The sequence below is a fragment of the Mustelus asterias genome, chromosome 7 (assembly GCF_964213995.1).
Source record: "Mustelus asterias chromosome 7, sMusAst1.hap1.1, whole genome shotgun sequence".
NCBI classification, from domain to species: Eukaryota; Metazoa; Chordata; class Chondrichthyes; order Carcharhiniformes; family Triakidae; genus Mustelus; species Mustelus asterias.
In genome coordinates this window covers 16,306,204-16,329,189 of record NC_135807.1, presented here as the reverse complement: position 1 = coordinate 16,329,189, position 22,986 = coordinate 16,306,204, and the positions used below count along the sequence as shown (strand labels likewise).

At 43.1% G+C, this 22,986-nt stretch overlaps 1 protein-coding gene across 2 annotated transcripts in view; it reads right to left on the bottom strand.

Moving 5' to 3' along the window:
• The window catches only part of piezo2b (piezo-type mechanosensitive ion channel component 2b), an 825,142-nt gene that overhangs the window by 297,022 nt on the left and 505,134 nt on the right, over positions 1-22,986 (bottom strand). For both annotated transcript variants that reach the window (XM_078215732.1, XM_078215730.1), the window contains exons 9-10: positions 17,149-17,283; positions 4,386-4,424 (exon numbers count right to left, since the gene is read on the bottom strand). In XM_078215732.1, coding sequence (XP_078071858.1) covers positions 4,386-4,424; positions 17,149-17,283 — 174 coding nt within the window. The remainder of the gene's footprint in view (positions 1-4,385; positions 4,425-17,148; positions 17,284-22,986) is intronic.

The following is a 22,986-nucleotide window of genomic DNA, read 5'->3' as shown; positions in this document are numbered from 1 at the left end:
AGTTTAATTTAGATAAATGCGAGGTGATGCATTTTGGTAGATTGAACCAGGGCAGGACTTACTCAGTTAATGGTAGGGCATTGGGGAGAGTTACAGATCAAAGAGATCTCGGGGTACATGTTCATAGCTCCTTGAAAGTGGAGTCACAGGTGGGCAGAGTGGTAAAGAAGGCATTCGGCATGCTTGGTTTCATCGGTCAGAAAATTGAATACAGGAGTTGGAATGTCTTGTTGAAGTTGTACAAGACATTGGTAAGGCCACACTTGGAATACTGTGGGCAGTTCTGGTCACCCTATTATAGAAAGGATATTATTAAACTAGAAAGAGTGCAGAAAAGATTTACTAGGATGCTACCGGGACTTGATGGATTGAGTTATAAGGAGAGGCTGGATAGACTGGGACTTTTTTCTCTGGAGTGTAGGAGGCTGAGGGGTGATCTTATAGAGGTCTATAAAAATAATGAGGGGCACAGGTCAGCTAGATAGTCAATATCTTTTCCCAAAGGTAGGGGAGTCTAAAACTAGAGGGCATAGGTTTAAGGTGAGAGGGAAGAGATACAAAAGTGTCCAGAGTGGCAATTTCTTCACACAAAGGGTGACGAGTGTCTGGAACAAGCTGCCAAAGGTAGTAGTAGAGGCGGGTACAATTTTGTCTTTCAAAAAGCATTTAGATAGATACATGGGTACGATGGGTATAGAGGGATATGGGCCAATTGCGGGCAATTGGGATTAGCTTATGGGTTTTTTTAAAAAAAGGGCGGCATGGACAAGTTGGACCGAAGGGCCTGTTTCCATGCTGTAAACCTCTATGACTCTACTATTGCCCCTTTTGATTGAACTATCACCCAAAATTAAAATTACGCCCTAGAGTGCAAATGCAAGTTAACAATGCAAATTAAAAGGAATTCTCTTTAAGCTCAAAGGATACTTAATTTTGAACCATTAAAAAAAGGTAATCTATTCAGGCCTATAAATTTATTTGATACAATTAACAAGAAAACATTTCAAAGTTGGCTAACAGATTTGGTGTTTCATTTATTCTACTTCTTTTGGGAATTTCAGTCTTTAGCCCCTTAGCAACCAATTAAAAAATGTCACTTCCAGAAACAAGAAAATATTATAGCAAAAAATTAGAAGATATTAATTAACTTCCTCCAAAAATATAAACATTTGGGAACACAAGAAGTCATAAAAATACAAAAGAAAGAGCATGCATGGTATCATGAAGTCCCAAAGCTAATAACAGCCAATGGAGTACTTAACTGATGCAATGTAGGAAACACATTTTATGTGATTTAGCTGATAACACACAGCAAAGACCAACAAACCATAACGAGGTAACAACCAGATATTTTAGTGATATTTATTGAGGGATAAATATTGGTTGAGCCACTCTCGAGAACACTCCTGCTGTCTTTCAAAACAGTGATGTGGAGATGCCGGCGTTGAACTGGGGTAAACACAGTAAGAAGTCTCACAACACCAGGTTAAAGTCCAACAGATTCATTTAGTAGCACAAGCCACTAGCTTTTTGGAGCGCTGCTCCTTCATCAGGTAAGTGGGAGTTCTGTTCACAAACAGGGCATATAAACTCAATTTACAAAATAATGGTTGGAATGAGAGTCTTTACAGGTAATCAAGTCTTAAAGATACAGACAATGTGAGTGGAGAGAGGGTTAAGCACAGGTTAAAGAGATGTGTATTGTCTCCAGCCAGGACAGTTCATGAGATTTTGCAAGCCCAGGCAAGTCGTGGGGGTTACAGATAGTGTGACATGAATCCAAGATCCCGGTTGAGGCCGTCCTAATGTGTGCGGAACTTGGCTCAGCGACTCTGCGTTGTCGTGTGTCGTGAAGGCCGCCTTGGAGAATGCTTATCCGAAGTTCAGAGGCCGAATGCCCGTGACTGCTGAAGTGTTCCCCAACAGCAAGAGAACACTCTTGCCTGGTGATTGTCGAGCGATGTTCATTCATCCGTTGTCGTAGCATCTGCATGATTTCCCCAATGTACCATGCCTCAGAACATCCTTTCCTGCAGCGTATCAGGTAGACAACGTTGGCCGAGTTGCAAGTGTATGTACAATCTCACTAACTGTCCTGGCTGGAGACAATACACATCTCTTTAACCTGTGCTTAACCCTCTCTCCACTCACATTGTCTGTACCTTTAAGACTTGATTACCTGTAAAGACTCGCATTCTAACTATTATTTTGTAAATTGAGTTTGTGTCTTTATATGCCCTGTTTGTGAACTGAAATCACACTCACCTGATGAAGGAGCAGCGCTCCAAAAGCTAGTGGCTTTTGCTACCAAATAAACCTGTTGGACTTTAACCTGGTGTTGTGAGACTTCATACTGTGTTTTACCCAGTCCAACGCCGGCATCTCCACATCATGACTTGCAGGTGTATGTACATACACGTGCAACTCGGCCAACGTTGTCTACCTGATACGCTGCAGGAAAGGATGTTCCCGAGGCATGGTACATTGGGAAAACCATGCAGACGCTACAACAATGGATGAATGAACGTCGCTTGACAATCACCAGGCAAGAGTGTTCTCTTCCTGTTGGGGAACACTTCAGCGGTCACGGGCATTCGGCCTCTGATCTTCGGGTAAGCATTCTCCAAGGCTGCCTTCATGACACACGACAACGCAGAGTCACTGAGCAGAGACTGATAGCCAAGTTCCGCACACGAGGACAGCTTCAACCGGGATCTTGGGTTCATGTCACACTATCTGTAACCCCCACAACTTGCCTGGGCTTGCAAAATCTCACTAACTGTCCTGGCTGGAGACAATACACACCTCTTTAACCTGTGCTTAACCCTCGCTCCACTCACATTGTCTGTATCTTTAAGACTTGATTACCTGTAAAGACTCACATTCCAACCATTATTTTGTAAATTGAGTTTGTGTCTTTATATGCTCTGTTTGTGAACAGAACTCCCACTTACCTGATGAAGGAGCAGCGCTCCGAAAGCTAGTGGCTTGTGCTACCAAATAAATCTGTTGGACTTTAACCTGGTGTTGTGAGATTTCTTACTGTGTTTCAAAACAGTAAGAAGTTTAACAACACCAGGTTAAAGTCCAACAGGTTTATTTGGTAGCAAAAGCCACACTAGCTTTCGGAGCTGCAAGCCCCTTCTTCAGGTGAGTGGGAATTCTGTTCACAAACAGAGCATATAAAGACACAAACTCAATTTACATGAATAATGGTTGGAATGCGAATACTTACCACTAATCAAGTCTTTAAGAAACAAAACAATGTGAGTGGAGAGAGCATCAAGACAGGCCACAAAGATGTGTATTGTCTCCAGACAAGACAGCCAGTGAAACTCTGTGGGGGTTACAAATAGTGTGCCATGAACCCAATATCCCGGTTGAGGCCGTCCTCGTGTGTGCGGAACTTGGCTATCAGTTTCTGCTCAGCGACTCTGCGCCGTCGTGTGTCGCGAAGGCCGCCTTGGAGAACGCTTACCCGAATATCAGAGGCCGAATGCCCGTGACTCACATTGTTTTGTTTCTTAAAGACTTGATTAGTTGTAAGTATTCGCATTCCAACCATTATTCATGTAAATTGAGTTTGTGTCTTTATATGCTCTGTTTGTGAACAGAATTCCCACTCACCTGAAGAAGGGGCTTGCAGCTCCGAAAGCTAGTGTGGCTTTTGCTACCAAATAAACCTGTTGGACTTTAACCTGGTGTTGTTAAACTTCTTACTGTGTTTACCCCAGTCCAACGCCGGCATCTCCACATCATGACTACCATAGACATTTCAAAACAGTGTCATGGATTCTTTTATGTCCATCTAAAAGGGGACACTGGTCCTTGACATTTGACCCAATTTGACCCGACAACATTCTCACTCAGAGGCAAGATTGTTATTACTGAGCCAAGGGTACTACAAGAACACAACCTGACTCATAATTATAAAAAAAACAACATAAATCTAAATACTTTTATAGCAATGTGTAACTTTTGACAATTCTTTCCTTATTAGCTTTTTATTAATTAACACTTATTAGTTAAATATATCAATGATATATGACAGACAACACTTTTTGAGTGCTAGATTTGCTTTACAAGGTTCTGGCTATCTTTTATTTTGCAGAGGTGGCCTACTGTGAGTAGCATCCTTTATGAATGCTACGTAGCAAGGGTTTGTGGAAAGAATTTGGACATTTTAAATTCTACCTTGCTCTCCTAGTAACAGAAAAAACAGTTTAAAGAATTTGTATGGAGTCACTGAACAACGTTAATTTCTAGATAAAATAAATGAAAAAGTAAAAAGCCTCAATCACAAGTTTTTAAGAAATTTAGCCCTAGTTACATTCAACCAGACATTTCTAAAGCATGCATAAACACAGTGCCAAGTATATACTAACATCAGAGGAGTTGGTGTCATCCTGGGTAATTGTAAGGAGCTGGAAGAGGTAAAGAAAGAAAAAAATGTTATAATCAAGCTTGCATTGGTCCATGCATCTATCATGTATTAGTCAGCAATTATTATAATAAACCTACAACATATAAGGACAGAACATGGTTAAAAATGTGTACCATTTCATCTATCTCTATAGATGTTTTCTGCATCCAGAGTGCAGCTTTACCCACTGACACATTAGGAGTTCAGATCTTGCCAGGTTTGCTGAAATATATCAGGTGGGGTTTGGGGTTGAATTTGGTCTTGAGCTTTGGAAAAGGAAATCCAGCATGGTGTAAATTGGACTCTTGATCTATTAAGAGACAATTTTGTGCCACTGGCAAGCTGATTTCACCCCATATATATCCAGAGCCAAATTTCTGATGTATACTACAGTTGGGCAAGTTGCTACACTATGAGAATAAATTTCACACACATATTTTACATCTATACGTATGTATATATATCAAATTGAATAGTGTTACCCATCTCAAGGTTCTGAATGGCCTATGCTTATTCCTATACTTATTCCTATGTTCCAAAAATAAAGTAACATCTTCTGTCAATATAGAAGGAGTAACCCACCCAGGGCAAAAACGATAGTTTGAATCAATTTAAACATAATTCTCATTATGTACTTCTAAGGGATTTTTTTACAAAATCAGCTACAACATTCTGCAAGACCCAAAGGATCTTTCATCTGCTAAAAGAGTAAGATAACAAAACATTCTGCAATATTAATATTCATGTTAATATTGCATACTTTTTGTAGTATTTCATGGATGTGACATATAGACATTTGTGCTATAACATTTCTGCTATTTTCCCAAAGGTAGGGGAGTCTAAAACTAGAGGGCATAGGTTTAAGGTGAGACGGGAGAGATACAAGTGTCCAGAGGGGCAATTTTTTCACACAGAGGATGGTGAGTGTCTAGAACAAGCTGCCAGAGGTAGTAGTAGAGGCGTGTACAATTTTATCTTTTAAAAAGCATTTAGATAGTTACATGGGTACGATGGGTATAGAGGGATATGGGCCAAATGTGGGCAATTGGGATTAGTTTAGGGGTTTCAAAAAAAAATAAGGGCGGCATTCTTACTATCGTTTTTGCCCTGGGTGGGTTACTCTTCCTATATTGACAGAAGATGTTACTTTATTTTTGGAACATAGGAATAAGTATAGGAATAAGCATAGGCCATTCAGTCCCTTGAGATGGGTAACACTATTCAATTTGATATATATACATACGTATAGATGTAAAATATGTGTGTGAAATTTATTCTCATAGTGTAGCAACTTGCCCAACTGTAGTATACATCAGAAATTTGGCTCTGAATTCTTACCCCCAATTTTTGGCAAAGTTACTAAGGGGGTTAGCTGCACAGTTATAAAGTTTTGAGGTCATTTGAAGAGGTTGCTCAATGTTGTTCTTTGCATCATATTCCTTTTTGATCTGAGAATTGTTGAGTCAGAGTGGGGAGATGAAACTAAAGCAGAGGAAAGTCATGGAAAAGGGAAAAGAGAAGGCAGGGATAAATAGACCCAGAGAGAGAGAAGTTGAAAAATTGTAGAACACAGAAAGACTCAACAGAGAAATATTTCAGAAATAATAAGGCAGGTTGGATTGCTCTGTAAAACAACTATTTTATACTTATTAGTAGCATGTGAGGATCGCCTGCCGAACATTAGCATGACTATGCAATACTCCATTTGACATTGGTCTAGTATGATCAATGGAAAGCCCTCTTAAATAACTTGCCCCCAACCACCCAACTCCCCCATCCCTATCGACCTTATCCCAAACGGGTCACCTTTCTTATCCTACTCATCCCCCACCCTACCCGCTCATCCACCCTAACCTTTACTGACTTAAATTACCCTCCCCACCCTCTCACCCATCATATTCCCTCACCCTTTGTGTTATTTACCCTATCCTCTCACCCATCCTAACCCTCACCCACTTCCCTTATCCACTTTACCCACTCACCATCTTACCCCCTTACATACCATCTCTTTGAAGCCTTTCAAAGAAGCTTTGGGATATTTAAGCTCTCTACTTACAGACTACAGCAGCTAGTGCTGATAAAAGGGTGCGTGGCTTTTGCACAAGTTTCGTGCATCCCAGATTCCTCTCCCTCCCTTGCACTTAACCTTGTGTCCTATGTTGCAGGAAGTGACCCGGATGCCTGGGGCCATCGAGCATCATGGCTCCCACTGATGCTCCCGCCCACCAGGCAACATGCTGGGCCTCTGAGATCACTTCTGCCTCAGCTGCTGGAAATGTAGCAACAGAGCCAGGGAATACAGAAGCAGCTGGCGGCAACACTGGACCGTCGTGAGGCTGTTGGGAGGAGTCCCAAAGCTTTCAGGTGGACCAGTTATTGCCTGTCTTGCATGGTTCCCAGGTCAACACTGCAAGGGTGGCGTCTGCGGTGGAAAGCCTAGGGCAGGGAATGCCCACCATGAGTGGCAAGTTCCAAACGATGGCCGAGTCATAGCAGGCCACAGCAGAGTTCCAGAGGGCCGGGGCTGAGTCACAGTGAGCCACAGCTGAAGGACTCAACAGGATTCTCGTGATCTGGCGGCCCACCCATGGCCGAGAGGCTTGAGAGCTTGCACGAGACCCAGTGGGTCTGCGCTGAGGCACAGCGGGTTACAGCAGCAGCCCGTGAGAATGTGGCTCAGTCACAGAGGGTCATGGCTGAGGGGCTGCAGTGTGTGGCCCAGTCTCAGAGGGCATTTGCTGCTGCCATTGACAGGTGGCCTCCGACTCAGGTGGCTATCGCAGTGGGGTGGAATACCATGGGTAGAACGCAGGTGGTCCTCCAGGACTGGCAGGGCCAGGTGATTCCAGAGCTTCTGGAGCTCACTGCAGAAGTACCACCGTCCCATGGAGTGACCCAGGGGCTCACAGGAACTCCGAGGGAGGAGAAAGGGCTCGAGCCCAAGCTGGAGCCTTCCAGCCAGGAGACTGTGGCTGTGGCTATACCTTCTGACTCCCCCCTTCCTGACGCCGGAGCATCTCAGGGGCAGAAAGATGAAGAGCCATCCCTGCACCCTGAGCTCCTCCTCAAAGACTTCCGGGACATCTGAGCTCCTCAATAAGAAGCTGCTGGGATGTCTGGCACAGACATGCATGATATGCATCTTATAGTCACACACCAATTGCACATTTAGGGAATGGAAGCCCTTTCTATTCATGAATTGTCATGGATTCTGAAACGAGGCCTTGAGGGTGATCTATAGCCCCCGGACATTTGGCATGACCAAGATAGCTGTGAATCTTGCAGCCCGGGCTTCCTGCTGGGCCTGGTCCAGGTCAAATTTAGGCTACTGGCCAACCCGGGCATACATGGCATCTGTGACCCCCTTCACTCAGTTGTGGACAGCTGACTGGGAAATGTCACATTCATCTCCACTGAGGGTCTGGAAGGACCTAGCAGCATAAAAGTTTAAAGCGGCTGTCAATTTCACAGCCACCAAAAATGGGTGCCCCCCACTGTCCCAAGGTGCCAGGTCCTGCAACAAATGGCACAGGTGTTGCACTGTTTCCTTTCGGAGCCAGAGCCGTCGGCAGCACACAGTGTCCGTCATTTGTTCAAACAACACTTGTGTGTGGAACTGCCGGGGTGTCTACTCCCTCCTTCGTCTGCTCCCCTCCTCTGGGCATCAATGTTTCAGATTGATGAACTTGTATTAGAACATCACCACTGTTTTTCTCACCACAGATGCTGCTGTACCTGTTGAGTATTTCCAGCATTTTCTGTTTTTATTCCAGATTTCCTTCATCTGCTGTATTTTGCTTTTGTTGCAGGGATTGATGAGGTTAGGCTACAGATTAGCCATAATCTCACTGAATGATGGAACAGGTTGGAGATTTTAAACGGCCTATTCCTATGTTCCTATCTCGATTAGGGTGCTCACTTGCTATCAAATCTAATCTAATCAAATTTAACCCATACAATGTTCAGAGTTAAGTGAAAAAAACAAATAAAAGAAGCAAAAAAGAGTATGAGAGGAGCCTGGCAGTTAGCATTTAAAAGAATCCAAAAGTCTTCCATAGACACAAAACAGTTTTGATGGAAGTTCATCTTGACCTGAAAAAATAACTCTTTCTCTCCAGAGATACTGACTGAGCTGCTGAGTATTTTCAGAACTTTTTGTTCATATTTTATATTTCCAGTATCTGCAGTATTTTGTTTTTGTAAATAATAAATGGATGGTTAATGGAAGAGTGTGGCTGAATAGGGACCTAAAAAGGATTTACACATGGAGGCAGGGGGCATGGCTAAGGTACCCAAAGGCTCATCCAGACTGGAAATGTTGGCTCTATTTTCTCTCCACAGATGCTGTCAGGCCTGCTGAGATTTTCTAGCATTTTCTGTTTTTACCTCAGATTCCAGCATCCGTAGTATTTTGCTTTTAGCCAAATGAGCATTTTGACTCTCTTTAGCAAGGAAGAAAATGCTGCATAAGTCACAGTGAAAGAGGAAGTTGTTGAGGCACTTGAGGGCTAAAAATTTTTCAAGAGGTATCAGATATTCTGGCTGTACCTAAAGTTAAAGTCATCAGGACCAGATGAGATGATTCCAATGACACTAAGGGAAGTAAGGATGGAAATTGTGGATGGACTGGTCATAATTTTCCAATCTTCTTTAGATAACATGTTGGTGCCTACAACAACAGTAACTTATATTTATATAGTGTCATTAAAAATGAAACATAGAAAGATGAAGTATAACATAGTAAAGTGTGAAGTTATTGTTAGGGTTCTGGATCAGAACCCCAAATTACATTAGGATGCCAGATTAGACCACAACAATTTTTCTATTTTGGCATAAATGTGAGGTTCGGATGCTTCGCTCCAGGAGTAATTCCACTGACAAATTAGGGATCTTTTATAGTAAAATAAGCTTTATTTAATAACACAGTTTAAATATAACTCTAACAAATTAAGCAGCTTAACTATTATCAGTTGAACAATATTTAAAACTGAAAGGAAACAAATTTAATTCCTAGATTACCTCTGTTTCAGTTCCAAATAAGCAACATCCCTCTTATAGACTCACAATGCCACTTTAAATATAGCTAATACCCATAACTATACTTGCTATAATGAGTGTAGGCAGTCTTGAAGCTTTCAGAGAGAGGGAATGAGTTTCAGCAACTTGCAGAAACCTGTCTTCAAGCAAACACCAGCCAGAATCGAAAAACTGTTTCTCTGCTACAGACCTAGCTCCTCCCATTAACCACATCATCATATGACCCTGCATATCTAAACCCACCTTCCATACCTTTAAATCAAAACCCCAGGGGAAATCTCCATCTATAAACAAAAAATCATTAGCTCTATCCTAAGAAAACACTACACTGCTAAAATGAGCAATTAACTTGCTTTCCCAGCATCTGAGCTAAATGTTTTCCAGACACACCAACTGCTGCCAAATAGAGCTGAATCTGTAAGCAGTCCCCTTAAACATAAAAATAAATATATTTAAAGCAATAGCACACTATCATCATATTACTCATTGGCCATAAGAATACAAAAGTGGTAAATTTTTGGAAGGTGTGAAACTTGTAATTTTTGGTATTTGAAGAGAAAGTTAGCATGCAGTGGAGGTGGTGATGGAGTGGTATTGTTATTCGACAATCCAGAGACCCAGGATAATGGGTGCTCCGGTTTCCTCCCACAGTCCAAAGATGTGCGGGTTAGGTTGATTGGCCAGGTTAAAATTGCCACTGAGATTCGTAGGTTAGAGGGATTAGCGGGTAAATATGTGGGGGTAGGGCCTGGGTGGGATTGTGCTCGGTGCAGACTCGATGGGCCGAATGGCCTCCTTCTGCACTGTAGGGTTTCTATGATTCTATGAATGCTCTGGGGATATGGGTTTGAATCCTACCACGACAGATGGAGGAACATAGAACGTAAAACAGTACAGCGCAGTACAGGCCCTTCGGCCCACGATGTTGTGCCGAACCTTTTCCAAAACCAAGATCAAGCTATCCCACTCCCTATCATTCTAGTGTGCTCCATGTGCCTATCCAATAACCGCTTGAAAGTTCCTAAAGTGTCCGACTCCACTATCACAGCAGGCAGTCCATTCCACATCCCAACCACTCTCTGAGCAAAGAACCTACCTCGTACATCCCTCCTATATCTTCCACCACGCACCTTATAGTTATGCCCCCTAGTAACAGCTACATCCACCCGAGGAAATAGTTTCTGAACGTCCACTCTATCTATCCCCCTCATCATCTTATAAACCTCTATTAAGTCGCCTCTCAATCGCCTCCGCTCTAAAATTTGAATCAGGTTCATCACATGGGCTGATCAGTGGCAAATGGAATTCAATCCAGATAAGTGTGAGATAAGATGCACTTGGGCAGGACAAACAAGACAGGGGAATACATGATGAATGTTAGGACCCTGGAAGCACCAAGGATCAGAGAGGCCTTGGTGTGCATGTACACCAGTCCCTTAAGATAGCAGCACGTGAATAAAATGGTCATAAAGGCATATGGTATACCTTCATTAGCCGAGACATAGAGTTTAAGAGGAGGGAGATTATGCTGGAACAAAATAAAACATTGGTCAGGCCACACCTAAAATATAGTATGCAGTTCTGAAATCCACAAATAGGAGGGATGTGACAGCACTGGAAAGGGTACAGAGGAAATTTACCAGGAGGTTGCCTCGGATGGAGAGCTTTAGTTACGAAGAGAGATTGGATAGGCTGGGGTTGTTTTCCTTGGAACAGAGGAGATTGGAGGGGGGCATGTTTGAGATGTGTATAAAATTATGAAAGCATAAATCAAGTCGACAGGAGGAAACATTTCCCCTTGGTGGAAGGGCATTACTGCATAGATTTAAGGTAAGAGGCAGAAGATTTACAGGGGATGTGAAGAAAGTTTTCTCACCCAAAAGATGGTACCATAGACTGGAAGACTGAAGACCTGCAATATCTGTTGAAACTGGTTCTAATACTTGCAGAAGGTGTCAGTGTTTGTGTACATAGTGGGCACTGTGTGAGGCCGTTTGGTTGCAGGACATTTCTGTGTACCACTGCCAACTGGTCATGGCCACTTGGGGTCTGAATACTAACTATTCAACTTGGTGTTAGAGGACTGAAGTTTGTGCATTTTGCTTCTTAATCTGCATTGGAGCAGGGCATCATTCACGTTGGTTTCAAGTTTAGGCTGTGATAGGGAGGGAAACAACTATCCAGCTAGTCCATTCTGAGTTCCCCTCAAGGGACCAGATGAAGCTTTCGGAGTTTTACATTGGCCTTTATTCAAGCTATAGCAGAGAAGTCTGCCTTCCTTGAGTGACATGCAGATTTCCCTAGTGATACATGGCATGAGTAATTATACTTTTGGTTATCTTACAAGTAACTTGCATATACAATCACAAGTTTCCATTTGTTCCAAAGTCATTGATATCTAATTACAACTAATAATTCTAATTACTTCATTTGTGTCAGATGAATATAGTTAACCATTTACTGCCTCTATATTCTTGTCTAATTATAATAATTAATTACTAACAAAGTACGCCTACATGGCTACACCACCCAAACATTCACACTTGCTGTTATGGCTACCACCTTGTGGTTATCAGAGTTCCCATCCTCTTGTCCCTTGTTAAGCTTCTTGGTGCAGTCCATCTGCAAATGTGGGAACTGAACAAAAACATCACAGCAGCTTCTCAGGGAATTCATTCTGTACTCAATTCACAGGAGAACTCTGTTGCACTCAGTGATTTCAACCCCTTTAGGATGCAGCAGAGCACAGGATCATGTGCCTGGAAAAAAAATAACTGTGCTGACAAGGGGCAGCCCTATCGTGGTAGATTTCACAGGCTGAGGAGTGCAGCATAGGACTCTGCAGTCCTGTGCACATTTCTCTAGAAAATGTTTGGCTGAGAATACCGCCGATTTCACCAGGCCATTTGACTGCAGATATAGGGGCTGCTCATGATATGTTTAAAGTCCCATGTGAAAAGTTGCGAAATTCAGCGGAGATGAATTGGCAAGCAATGTCTATTATGGGCCTCTGTGGGATGCCATGAGTGTTGAAGTGTCTCTTAAACTTGATGATACTGTGTTACTCATCATGTTTAGTAGGTAACTGAGTTCAAGCCACCCGGAATACGAATCAATTAAGACTACATGTTGTTTACCATTCCATTTGAAGATGTGAGCTGCTGTGAATGACCATGGGAGGTCTGAGATCTTATTTAAGTGGCACGGTTCCTTTACTTGATGCAGCTCGAGAGCATTACGCAGTGCATATCTGGGGATTTCCCTTTCCGTGTTTGCGTACATGGAGGGCCAGTACAGTGATTTCTTGATCCTGTATCTGGTTACTTCCAATCTGGGGTGCCCTTGGTGCAATTGCATGTAGTACCTCTTGAGGGCAGCAGCAATGTCCTGGGATACACTTCATCAGGTCCTAAGGATTTATTCCAGGGCGGAAGGCATGATGTCACTGACTTATTGCTCAAAACGGCCATAGAATGCATTGAGCTCAACCGGTATGGGTGCATTGGTGCTGGCAATTCAATATGCCTTCATCTTGTACCTATTATGTCTTTTCGGGCACGAGACTGATCTCGCCAGATATCCAGTGCCGGTAAAATCACGAGAGGTGAGAAATCGGGCTCGCCCCGCCCATTGGCTGGCCAGACAAGAAGGTAAGATCGACCTCATTGAGTGAGAGGAGGTAGGTTCAAAACTGAGATAAGGCTCAGAAGGTTGTGAATCTGTGGAACTCACTGCCCTGCAGTTCAGTAGAGGCAGAATCAATCAACAGATTCAAGAAAGAGATAGATATGTTTCTGATGAAGAGTGGGATAAAGGGCTATGGGAAGCAGGCAGGAAAGTGGAGCTGAGACCAGAATAAGATCAGCCACAATCATGTTAAATAGTGGAGTGGGCTCAAAAGGCTCAATTGCCTACTCCTGCTCCTAATTCCTATGTTCCTATAAACAACTGTAGTTGTGAGGATAGATTGGCGAGATTGGGTCTATTTTCCTTGGAGAAAAGAAGGCTGATAGGAGATTTCAGCAGATATATAAGATCTTGAGGGGCATGGACAAGTTAAAAAGTGAGAAAGTATTCCCTCTCAAGAGTACATTAGGAATCAAAATAATGCACAGGATAAAAATAATGGGCAAAAGGAGTAGAAAGTGATTGGTGGCTGGAAGGAACATCCTGAGATGGTGATGGAGGCAGGTTCGATTGAGGTAGTCAAAATTGAATTTATATCTGAAAAGAATGTGCAATGTTATGGGGATAAAGTAGGAGAATGGGACTAGATAGAACGCACTTTCAGAGAGCCAGTGCAGACTCTCAGACTAAATGGCCTTCTTCTGCACTGTAAAGATTCTGTGATTCTCTGTGATTCTTCCTTCTTGAACCATTGTCATCCATATGATGCAGATACATCGACAATGCTGTTAGGGAGGGAGTTCCAGTATTTTGACCCAGTGACAATGAAGGAACAGTGATATAGTTTCAAGTCAGGATGGTGTCTGGCATGGACAGGAAAATGCAAGTGGTGATGTTCCCATGCATTTGATGTCCAATTCTGGGAGCTACACTTTAAGAAGGACGTCAAGGCATTAGGGAGAGTGCAGAAAAGATTTGGGAGAATGGTTCCAGGGATAAGGAACTTCAGTTACCTGGGTAGGTTGAAGAAGCTGGTGTTCTCCTTGGAGAAGAGAAGGTTGAGAGGAGATTTGATAGTGTTCAAAATCATGAGGGGTTTGAATAGAGTCGATAGAACATAAAACAGTACAGCACAGGAACAGGCCCTTCAGCCCACGATATTGTGCTGAACATGATGCCAAATTAAACTAAGCCCTTCTGCCTGCCCTTGGTACATATCCCTCTATTCGTTACATATTCATGTGCTTATCTAAAAGCCCCTTAAACGTCCCTATCGTATCTGCCTCCATCACCATCCCTGGCAGCATGTTTCAGACACTTACCACTCTGTGTAAAAAACGTGCCCCTCATATTACCTTTGAACTTTCCCCCTCTCACTTTAAGTGTATGCCCCCTAGTATTAAACATTTCACTCTGGGAAAAGGGGAATTTCACAGTAACTTCATTGCAGTGTTAATGTAAGCCTTACTTGTGACTAATAAATAAACTTTAAACTTTAAAAAAGATTCTGACTGTCAACCCTATCTATGCCTCTCATAATTTTATAGACTTCTATCGCGTCTCCCCTCAGCCTCTGCCAATCCAGAGAAAACAACCCTAGTTTGTCCAGCCTCTCCTTATAGCTCATACCTTCTAATCCAGACAGCTTCCTGGTAAACCGCTTCTGCACCCTCTCCAAAGCCTCCACATAGTTCCTGTAATTTGACGACCAGAATTGAATGCAATACTCTAAGCATGGCTTAATTTTATAAGATTATAAGCTGCACCATGACATCCTGACTCTTGTACTCAGTGCCCCGATGAATAAAAGTAAGCATGTCATATGCCTTCACCACCACCCAATCTACTTCTGTGGTCATTTTCAGGCAGCTATGGACTTGAATTCCAAGATCCCTCTGTACATCAATGCTGTTCAGGGTCCTGCCATTAACTGTATACTTACCCTTAACATTTGATCTCCCAAAGTGCAGCACCTCATACTTGCCCAGATTAAACTCCATCTGCCACTTTTCCACCCATATCTACAACTGATCTATATCCCACTGTACCCTTTGACAACCTTCTACACTATCCACAACTCTACCTATCTTTGTGTCGTCTGCAAACTTACTAACCTACCCATCTACGTTTTCATATATCACAAACAGCAGAGGTCCCAGTACGGATCCCTGCAGAACGCTACTATTCACAGACCTCCAGCCAGAAAAACACCCTTCCACCTTCTGACTGAGCCTACTATGGGGGTCCTTGTCAAAAGCCTTATTAAAATCCATGTAGAGTACGTCCACTGCTCTATCCTCATCGATCACTTTTGTCCACACTTCGAAAAATCATTTCAAATTAGTAAGACATGACTTGCTCTGCACAAAGCCATGCTGACTTTCCCTCATTAGGCCATGCATTTTTTTAAAGGTTTACTTATTAGGCTTACATTCAAGTGCAATGAAGTTACTGTGAAAATCCACACTCTGATGCCTATTCAGGTACACGGAGGGAGAATTTAGCATGGCCAATGTACCTAACCAGCACATCTTTCGGGCTGTGGGAGGAAACCGGAGCACCCGGAGGAAACCCACGCAGACACGGGGAGAACGTGCAAACTCCACAAAGACAGTGACCCAAGCCGGGGAATTGAACCCAGACCACTGGTGCTGAGAGGCAGCAGTGCTAACCATTGTGCCACCGTGCCGCCCTCCAAATGCGTGTAAATCCTATCCCCAAGAATCCTCTCCAATAGCTTCCCAACCACCGTTGTGAGACTCACCATAATTTCCTGGATTATCCCTATTTCCTTTCTTGAACAGAGGAAAAACATTAGCTTCTCTCCAGTCCTCTGGGATCTCTCCAGTGGCTAACAAGAATACAAAGATCGAGGTAGAGAGAAACTGTTCCCATTGGCATAAGGATCAAGAACCAGAGGACATTGTTTTAAGGTGACTGGTGTAAGAAACAATGGCAACATGAGGAAAAACTCTTTTATGCAGAAAGTGGTTAATATCTGAAATGCAATTCCTGAAACTGTGGTAGAGGCAGATTCAATAACAATTTTCAAAAAAGAATTGAATAACTATCTGAAATGAAAAAAAGTACAGGACTACGTCGAAAAGGAGAGAGAATGAACTGAGGCAGCTTTTCTTGCAGAGAGCTTACACAGTCACAATGGCCCAAAGTGCTGTAACCATTCTATGATTTTGACAAGAGTTTCTGGTAGAGAAACCTTTTTTAAAAAATGTTCTCTCATTGGTTCATATTTTTCTGATATTATTCATACAAACCACTCTGGAAACTATATCCCTCATATTCATAGATGTTCACACACAAATATTAGCAAATGCACTCAGGGCATGATTTTCCAGCCCTTCTCACGGCTGGATCTTCTGTTCCTGCCACAGACAACGCCTCACGGTGGGTTCCCCAGTGGTGGGTCAAGTGAACCACGCAAACCGCCACAGACATCTGCAGAACCGGATGATCCCACTGGTGGTTAAAGGCGAGCTGCCTTCGCCACCAGAAAACATGGCGAGGGGGGGACAGAAAATCCTGCCCTAAGTATTTATCTCATCAAATATAAAAAGCAGTTACCACAGGAAGTACAAAATCAGCAAATTATCCTGAAAGACTTGCAATTAAACAATATTTTCCAGCATTCTGAACACCAGATTTGTCCTGGACTTTTATAAGAGATAAATGGTCACTGGACACATTCAAAAAAGGTTTTGGTTTGACAAATATACTACTTTGGGTATCTGTGGCACTGAGCATTTCGTGACAAATGGTATATTTTACAAGATATTTTGAAATGATACACAAATTACTTCATGCAGTACAGCTACTTTCAGATGAATTATACTATCCTGTTTAAAGGCGTCAAATACATAACTAAATAAAAAATGTCACGATTGATATTAGTTTCCCTTTTAATTATTCCAACTACCTTTCCCACAGTCCTGAAAATTGAATTTGAAAGTTTTAACCTGAATAAGATTGAATTTGAAGGCTTTAACCTAAACAAGATTTAATTTGAAAGCTTTAATATGGACAAGTGTTTTAAGAGGCATTACCCTTCTCTCATCAGTTGCATAGTGCGCTGAATACCACATATTCCGTCTCATATTGGCAGTAACAGGTGAATCACTTCCTAATGGCTCCTTTTGCTCTTCTTCCTCCCTTTCATAATTTCTCTCTTCTTCCATATCCTGTGTAAAGATAAAATGAAACATAATTTTGCAAATTGTACAAATATACATTCCAGCTATTGTTAAATGGTAGTTAAAAGCCCTCACATGTCTCACACACATTTCAGATGGGATGGGGCGCGGGGGGGGGGGGGGGGGGGGGCGGGGGGGGAGAATGTGTGTGTTGGGGGAAGATAAAGGTGTGCCGTGGTGGAGCGAGGCGATCAGGCCGTGGCGCGCGGGCGGGCGGGGGGCGGGTCGGTGAGGCAGTGATGCAGGGGGTCAGTCAGCGCTGATAGATTGGCACATACGCAGTGGCCCGCTCAGCGCTATGCTGCCGGCCTCTCCAGCGGAAATGGGCCCCACCCTGCATTTTTTGGATCATTCACGCGAGGGCACTCTGCAGTGCACATAGTGTGGGAGATTCATTCTGAAACTCCCGTTGAAGAACCAGTGGGATTTACTCCAGCTTTTGCACAAATTCGACACTTTTGCCAGAATTTTACCATCTTGCCCGCCCGAGGCCAGTGGAGAATGCCATTCTGCAAGTCTCGCTTGCCCCGATTCTGGAGCGGGCGAGGATGTAAAAATCCAGCCTTCGAATTTCTTTTGGGAGAATCACCCCCATTTAGTCGGAATTGTTCTCTCCCTCCTTCCACTAGTAATCAACTCCTCCCAGAGAATAATCTGAAAACAAATCATGATCTGGGTCTATCTTTTGTTGAACTTAACAGTTATATGACACTATTTCAGAAACAGTTGCCCAATAATGCCAGCAATAGTGTATCACTACAGTTGCCTACCGTCACAACAGGTCCACAGCAGACGCCATCTCCCTGGCCCTGCACTCAACCCTGGAACACCTAGATAACATGGACACCTATGTCTATTGACTACAGCTCAGCCTTCAACATTATTATTCCCACGAAACTCATCTCCAAACTCCGTGACCTAGGCTCAGCACCTCCTTCTGCGACTGTATCCTGAACTTCCTAACTCTCAGACCACAATCAGTAAGGATAGGCAACAACACCTCCTCCACGATCATCCTCAACACCGGTGCCCCACAATGCTGTGTTCTCAGACACCTACTATACTCCTTATACACCTATGACTGTGCGGCCAAATTCCCCTCCAATTCGATTTTCAAATTTGCTGACGACACCACTGTAGTGGGTTGGATCTCAAACAATGATCAGACAGAGTATAGGAATGAGATAGAGAATCTAGTGAACTGGTGCAGCAACAATAATCTCTCTCTCAATGTCAACAAAACGAAGGAAATTGTCATCAACTTCAGGAAACGTAAAGGAGAACATGCCGCTGTCTACATCAACGGGGATGAAGTAGAAATGGTCGAGAGCTTCAAGTTTTTAGGTGTCCAGATCACCAACAACCTGTCCTGGTCCCCCTATGCCGACACTATAATTAAGAAAGTCCACCTACGCCTCTACTTTCTCAGAAGACTAAGGAAATTTGGCATGTCAACTATAACTCTCACCAACTTTTACAGATGCACCATAGAAAGCATTCTTTCTGGCTATATCACAGCTTGGTATGGCTCCTGCTCTGCCCAACACTGCAAGGAACTACAAAAGGTCGTGAATGTAGCCCAATCCATCATGCAAACCAGCCTGCCATCCATTGACTCTGTCTACATTTCCTGCTGCCTCGGCAAAGCAGCCAGCATAATTAAGGACCTCACGCACCCCGGACATTCTTTCTTCCACCTTCTTCCATCAGGAAAAAGATACAAAAGTCTGAGGTCACGTACCAACCAACTCAAGAACAGCTTCTTCCCTGCTGCCATCAGACTTTTGAATGGACTTACCTTGCATTAAGTTGATCTTTCTCTACACCCTAGCTATGACTGTAACACTGCATTCTGCACTCTCATTTCCTTTCTATGAATGGTACATTTTGTCTGTATAGCGTGCCAGAAACAATACTTTTCACTGTATGTTAATACATGTGACAATAATAAATCAAATCAAATTCCGATGAGCCTACCCTCTGAATAATAATACAAATAAGGGTTCCAAGCTTTTGAAAATAAAATTCCTTGTGAAGTTACTGCTTCCATAAATCTCCTCACTACTGAGTATATCAAATACCCAAATTTAGAGCGAGGAATACTTATGTATAAACAAGAAGCATAAGTCAATGACAATAATTCAAATGAGTAAATATGTAGTTCTGGTAGTCAGACAGCTTGTAAGACTGGATCCATAATTCAGGGGCATTAGGTGTGACTCATTTTGTGCCACACTGTACTGTTCAGTTCATTTCTATATGCTTCCAGCATGAATTGCATTATGTTCTGAGAGTGCAGAGGTGCTGGGGTGATGCAGAATTTCCAAGTCCAGCATCTTAAACTGCATGTGCATTTCCTGCCCTGTGGGAAAACCATCTTTCACTTTCACATTGCTGTATATCTTCAGCAAAAGGGCCAAATTGTACAATTTTGGTGCTGGCCTGCTTGTGTACTGCTGGTTAGGCTGCACATAGAATTGGTTTTCCTGGTTGTGCTAGAGTCAACTACCACAGGGCGAATCAGCTCAGGAAACCTCGTCTGTCAAACCCTTGTTCAGATCAGCAAAGATTTCAAAGCCTTTTTCAGGTTTGGGTCCTGACACTTTTTTAAAACCTATATCAATATTTTGGATCGTGCATTTCCAATTCCTAATGAACAGTGGTTTGGGGTGTGAATCTTTCACCTTAGTTGCTAGTTAATTTATACTGGCTATTGTTAAGTTAGTTGAGATGTTTGAAGGTATGTTCAGCAAAGTTTATTTATTAGTTACAAGTCAGCTTACATTAACACCGCAATGAGGTTACTATGAAAATCCCCCAGTCGCCACACTGTTTGGGTATACTGAGGGAGGATTTAGCATGGCCAATTCATCTAACCTGCACATCTTTGGAGTGTGGGAGGAAATCAGAGCACCCAGAGGAAACCCACACAGACACGGGGAGAATGTGCAAACTCCACACAGCGACCCAAACCGGTAATTGAACCCGAGTCCCTGGCACTGTGAGGCAGCAGTGCTAACCATTATGCCGCCCTGCAATTGAGCCACCATGTCGCATGACATGCAATTGAGTAGAGGTGATGCACAACAGGATGAGTTCTCTTCTAAGAGGGAGGAGAACTGAGGGGAGAAGAGAGCCTAGCAGGAGGCATTATTGATCCATGGTTTTCAGGGAACAATTCTGCCATCTCAAATTCAGCACAAAACAGAGTGTGGAACAACTTTGTTTCTCTAAGGTGCACAATGAAATTGGCTGAATGTTTTAGTCAGACCTGCAGCCTTAGAAAAGAGCAAAGATGGCAATGATAATGGTTGTAAAGCTGACCATGGTCATAAAGTTCTTCACGTTCATCAACCTAGGTGCTAGAAAACAAAGGTATACCTTGTCCAGTTGACCTTGCAAAGTCCTCCTCTTAAACAATTGCATATCTGAATGTTGCTGAAAAGGGAGCTATATTGCTGAAGCTTTTCATCTTGTGCTCACCAGGATAAACACAAGAATGCCACATTTAAAATAATCGTAACAATTTATATTGCAGGAGAAAAAGGTGCTGACTAGTTGGCAAGTCGATTCTGATTGGCTGAGGTGTTGCCATGGCAAAAACAATAGGCAATAACAGACTACCAAGCTCCCGGATAATTTAAAAGGCTTGAACATATTCCTTTTGTTTGCAGAGAATGGGTCTCTGCTTATATATGTATGTCGCTTCTAGTGGTAAACAGTAAAGTTGCCATAGTCCGACATGACTATAGGCTGCTCTCCTTTTGGAGGAGGAGAGCTGACAGGTGGCGATTTTAATCAGAGTATCATCATACCTCTGGCGAGGGGCAAGATGGCGAAGACAAGCCTTCATGAATAATCTTCCACCAAGCATAAATGAGCTGCATTACAAACTCAACTGATTATCTTAAATTGGTCATTATTTGGAGTGGTGCTGTGGATAGCATCCCTATTCTGAACCAGAATTTTCGGGTATGAATTCCACCAGAGGACTTGATGGCCACAGAAGATGCGTTATTGGCATGGCCAAGCAGGTTGATTGTCAAGTCCCCAACAAAACAACCATTCCGAATGAACTTTATCAATGAAACAATCAAATATTCCACAGAAAAACTAACTAAACACCTTTGTCCATTCCCTTAGGATGTGTCTTCCCTGTGCCTATATCTGTCCGGGTGCTCCTGTGCAGTGCGACTTCAGTGACTGCAATATGACTGACAAAAGGCTGCTGACTTTCAATGGGGAAACTACTGATGGCCTTGAAGGATGACTTTTCACAGCTCTGGCCCTTGAAAGGACCTTATAACTGCACTAACTCATCATGGGTGTCAGTAGTGTGCTTGGGTGACAGCAGCAAGGGCACTGGCAAAGTGGCCATGGTGAGAAAATCAATACTGGTATCCTGAGAGAGGACAGCAGATTCATGTGCCACAGCAACAATGCTACTCTCCCAAGGTGATACCTCAGTATTCCCAACAATGTGTTTGAGGGCAGATTGTTGGACAATGGCAGCCATCTGAACCTGCATGGTAACAGGCTACAATTTCATGGCAACAAATGCGATTGCATGGCTTCAGTTTGAGAATCCATTGCAGCACTCATGCTTTGGGTGGATTTTGATTTTATATTGCAATAGGAGCAGAAGCATTAGCCATGAGAATTTGCATCCCATGGTTAAGTGCATAAATGGAGTTAGCCATCACTTTCGTTGTAGAAAGTATGGGTTCCAAGATCAGCAAAAGTAGTGTGTAAGGAAGGTGCTGAACTTCCCATGTTCCTTGACGATGACTGCAGACTTGCTTGGCCGAGCACTTAAGATTTCTCTGTGCATGCCCTTCATCTTTTTCTATGTCACCATTGAAGTTTTCCTATGATTCCTCTGCAGCAGAACTCATGTGTGACCTCACCCTCTGGCAAGCTGGCCCTCCCACTCTCCTTTTCCCCTGCTCTGGCTGCAGGCCCTGCATGTCTGGTGTCTCACCATGTGAAGATCCCACCCATAAAGTGCATGCATAAGTGTCTGAGCTAAGTGTGAGAGTGAGGAAGAGTGTTCCTTCATCATTGGTTTCTTTTCCTCTTCCATATCTTTTGCTCCTTTACCCGTGGTTAGGTTACAATTCTTGGGTTTCTGAAAATATAAAGGCAGATATGTAAGATTGTTGTGAGGAGAAGTGGTGAAACCAAGAGGTGCTTACGCTATCAGAAGGGAATGTAGGATGAGCAGGAAGTGCAATATGAGAAAGAGGATTAGGTATGAGCACATGGATCTTTGATCCGTCCAGTCCTTCAGCTGATGAGGGCGTCAATCACGGCTGCTCCAGTTATAGCATGCTTTGTCTCTTCCATCAGGGTGACGCTGTTCCCTGCATTTTAGTTGCTGCTGCATCTTGTGTACCACCTTGCCCTGCAAGACTGAGGGACGTATGTCAGTGTGTAGGTGCAATGTGTTTGGGTGATGTTCCTGCAATTGTTGAATCGCTGGAAAACTGTTGAACAGCATGCAAACTGTGAGGTGTGGATATGACACTGGAGCAATGTTACATGTCTGAGGGTGTGATGAAAGTAAAAAAAAAGAGATATGGTTGATGGGTTGTCGGTCGGTGAGTGAAGGGTGGTGAATGAGTAGTGTGATGCTTATGCTCATTTGTAAGGATATGGCATTTGAAGATGATTTCACTGACCTTGAACACT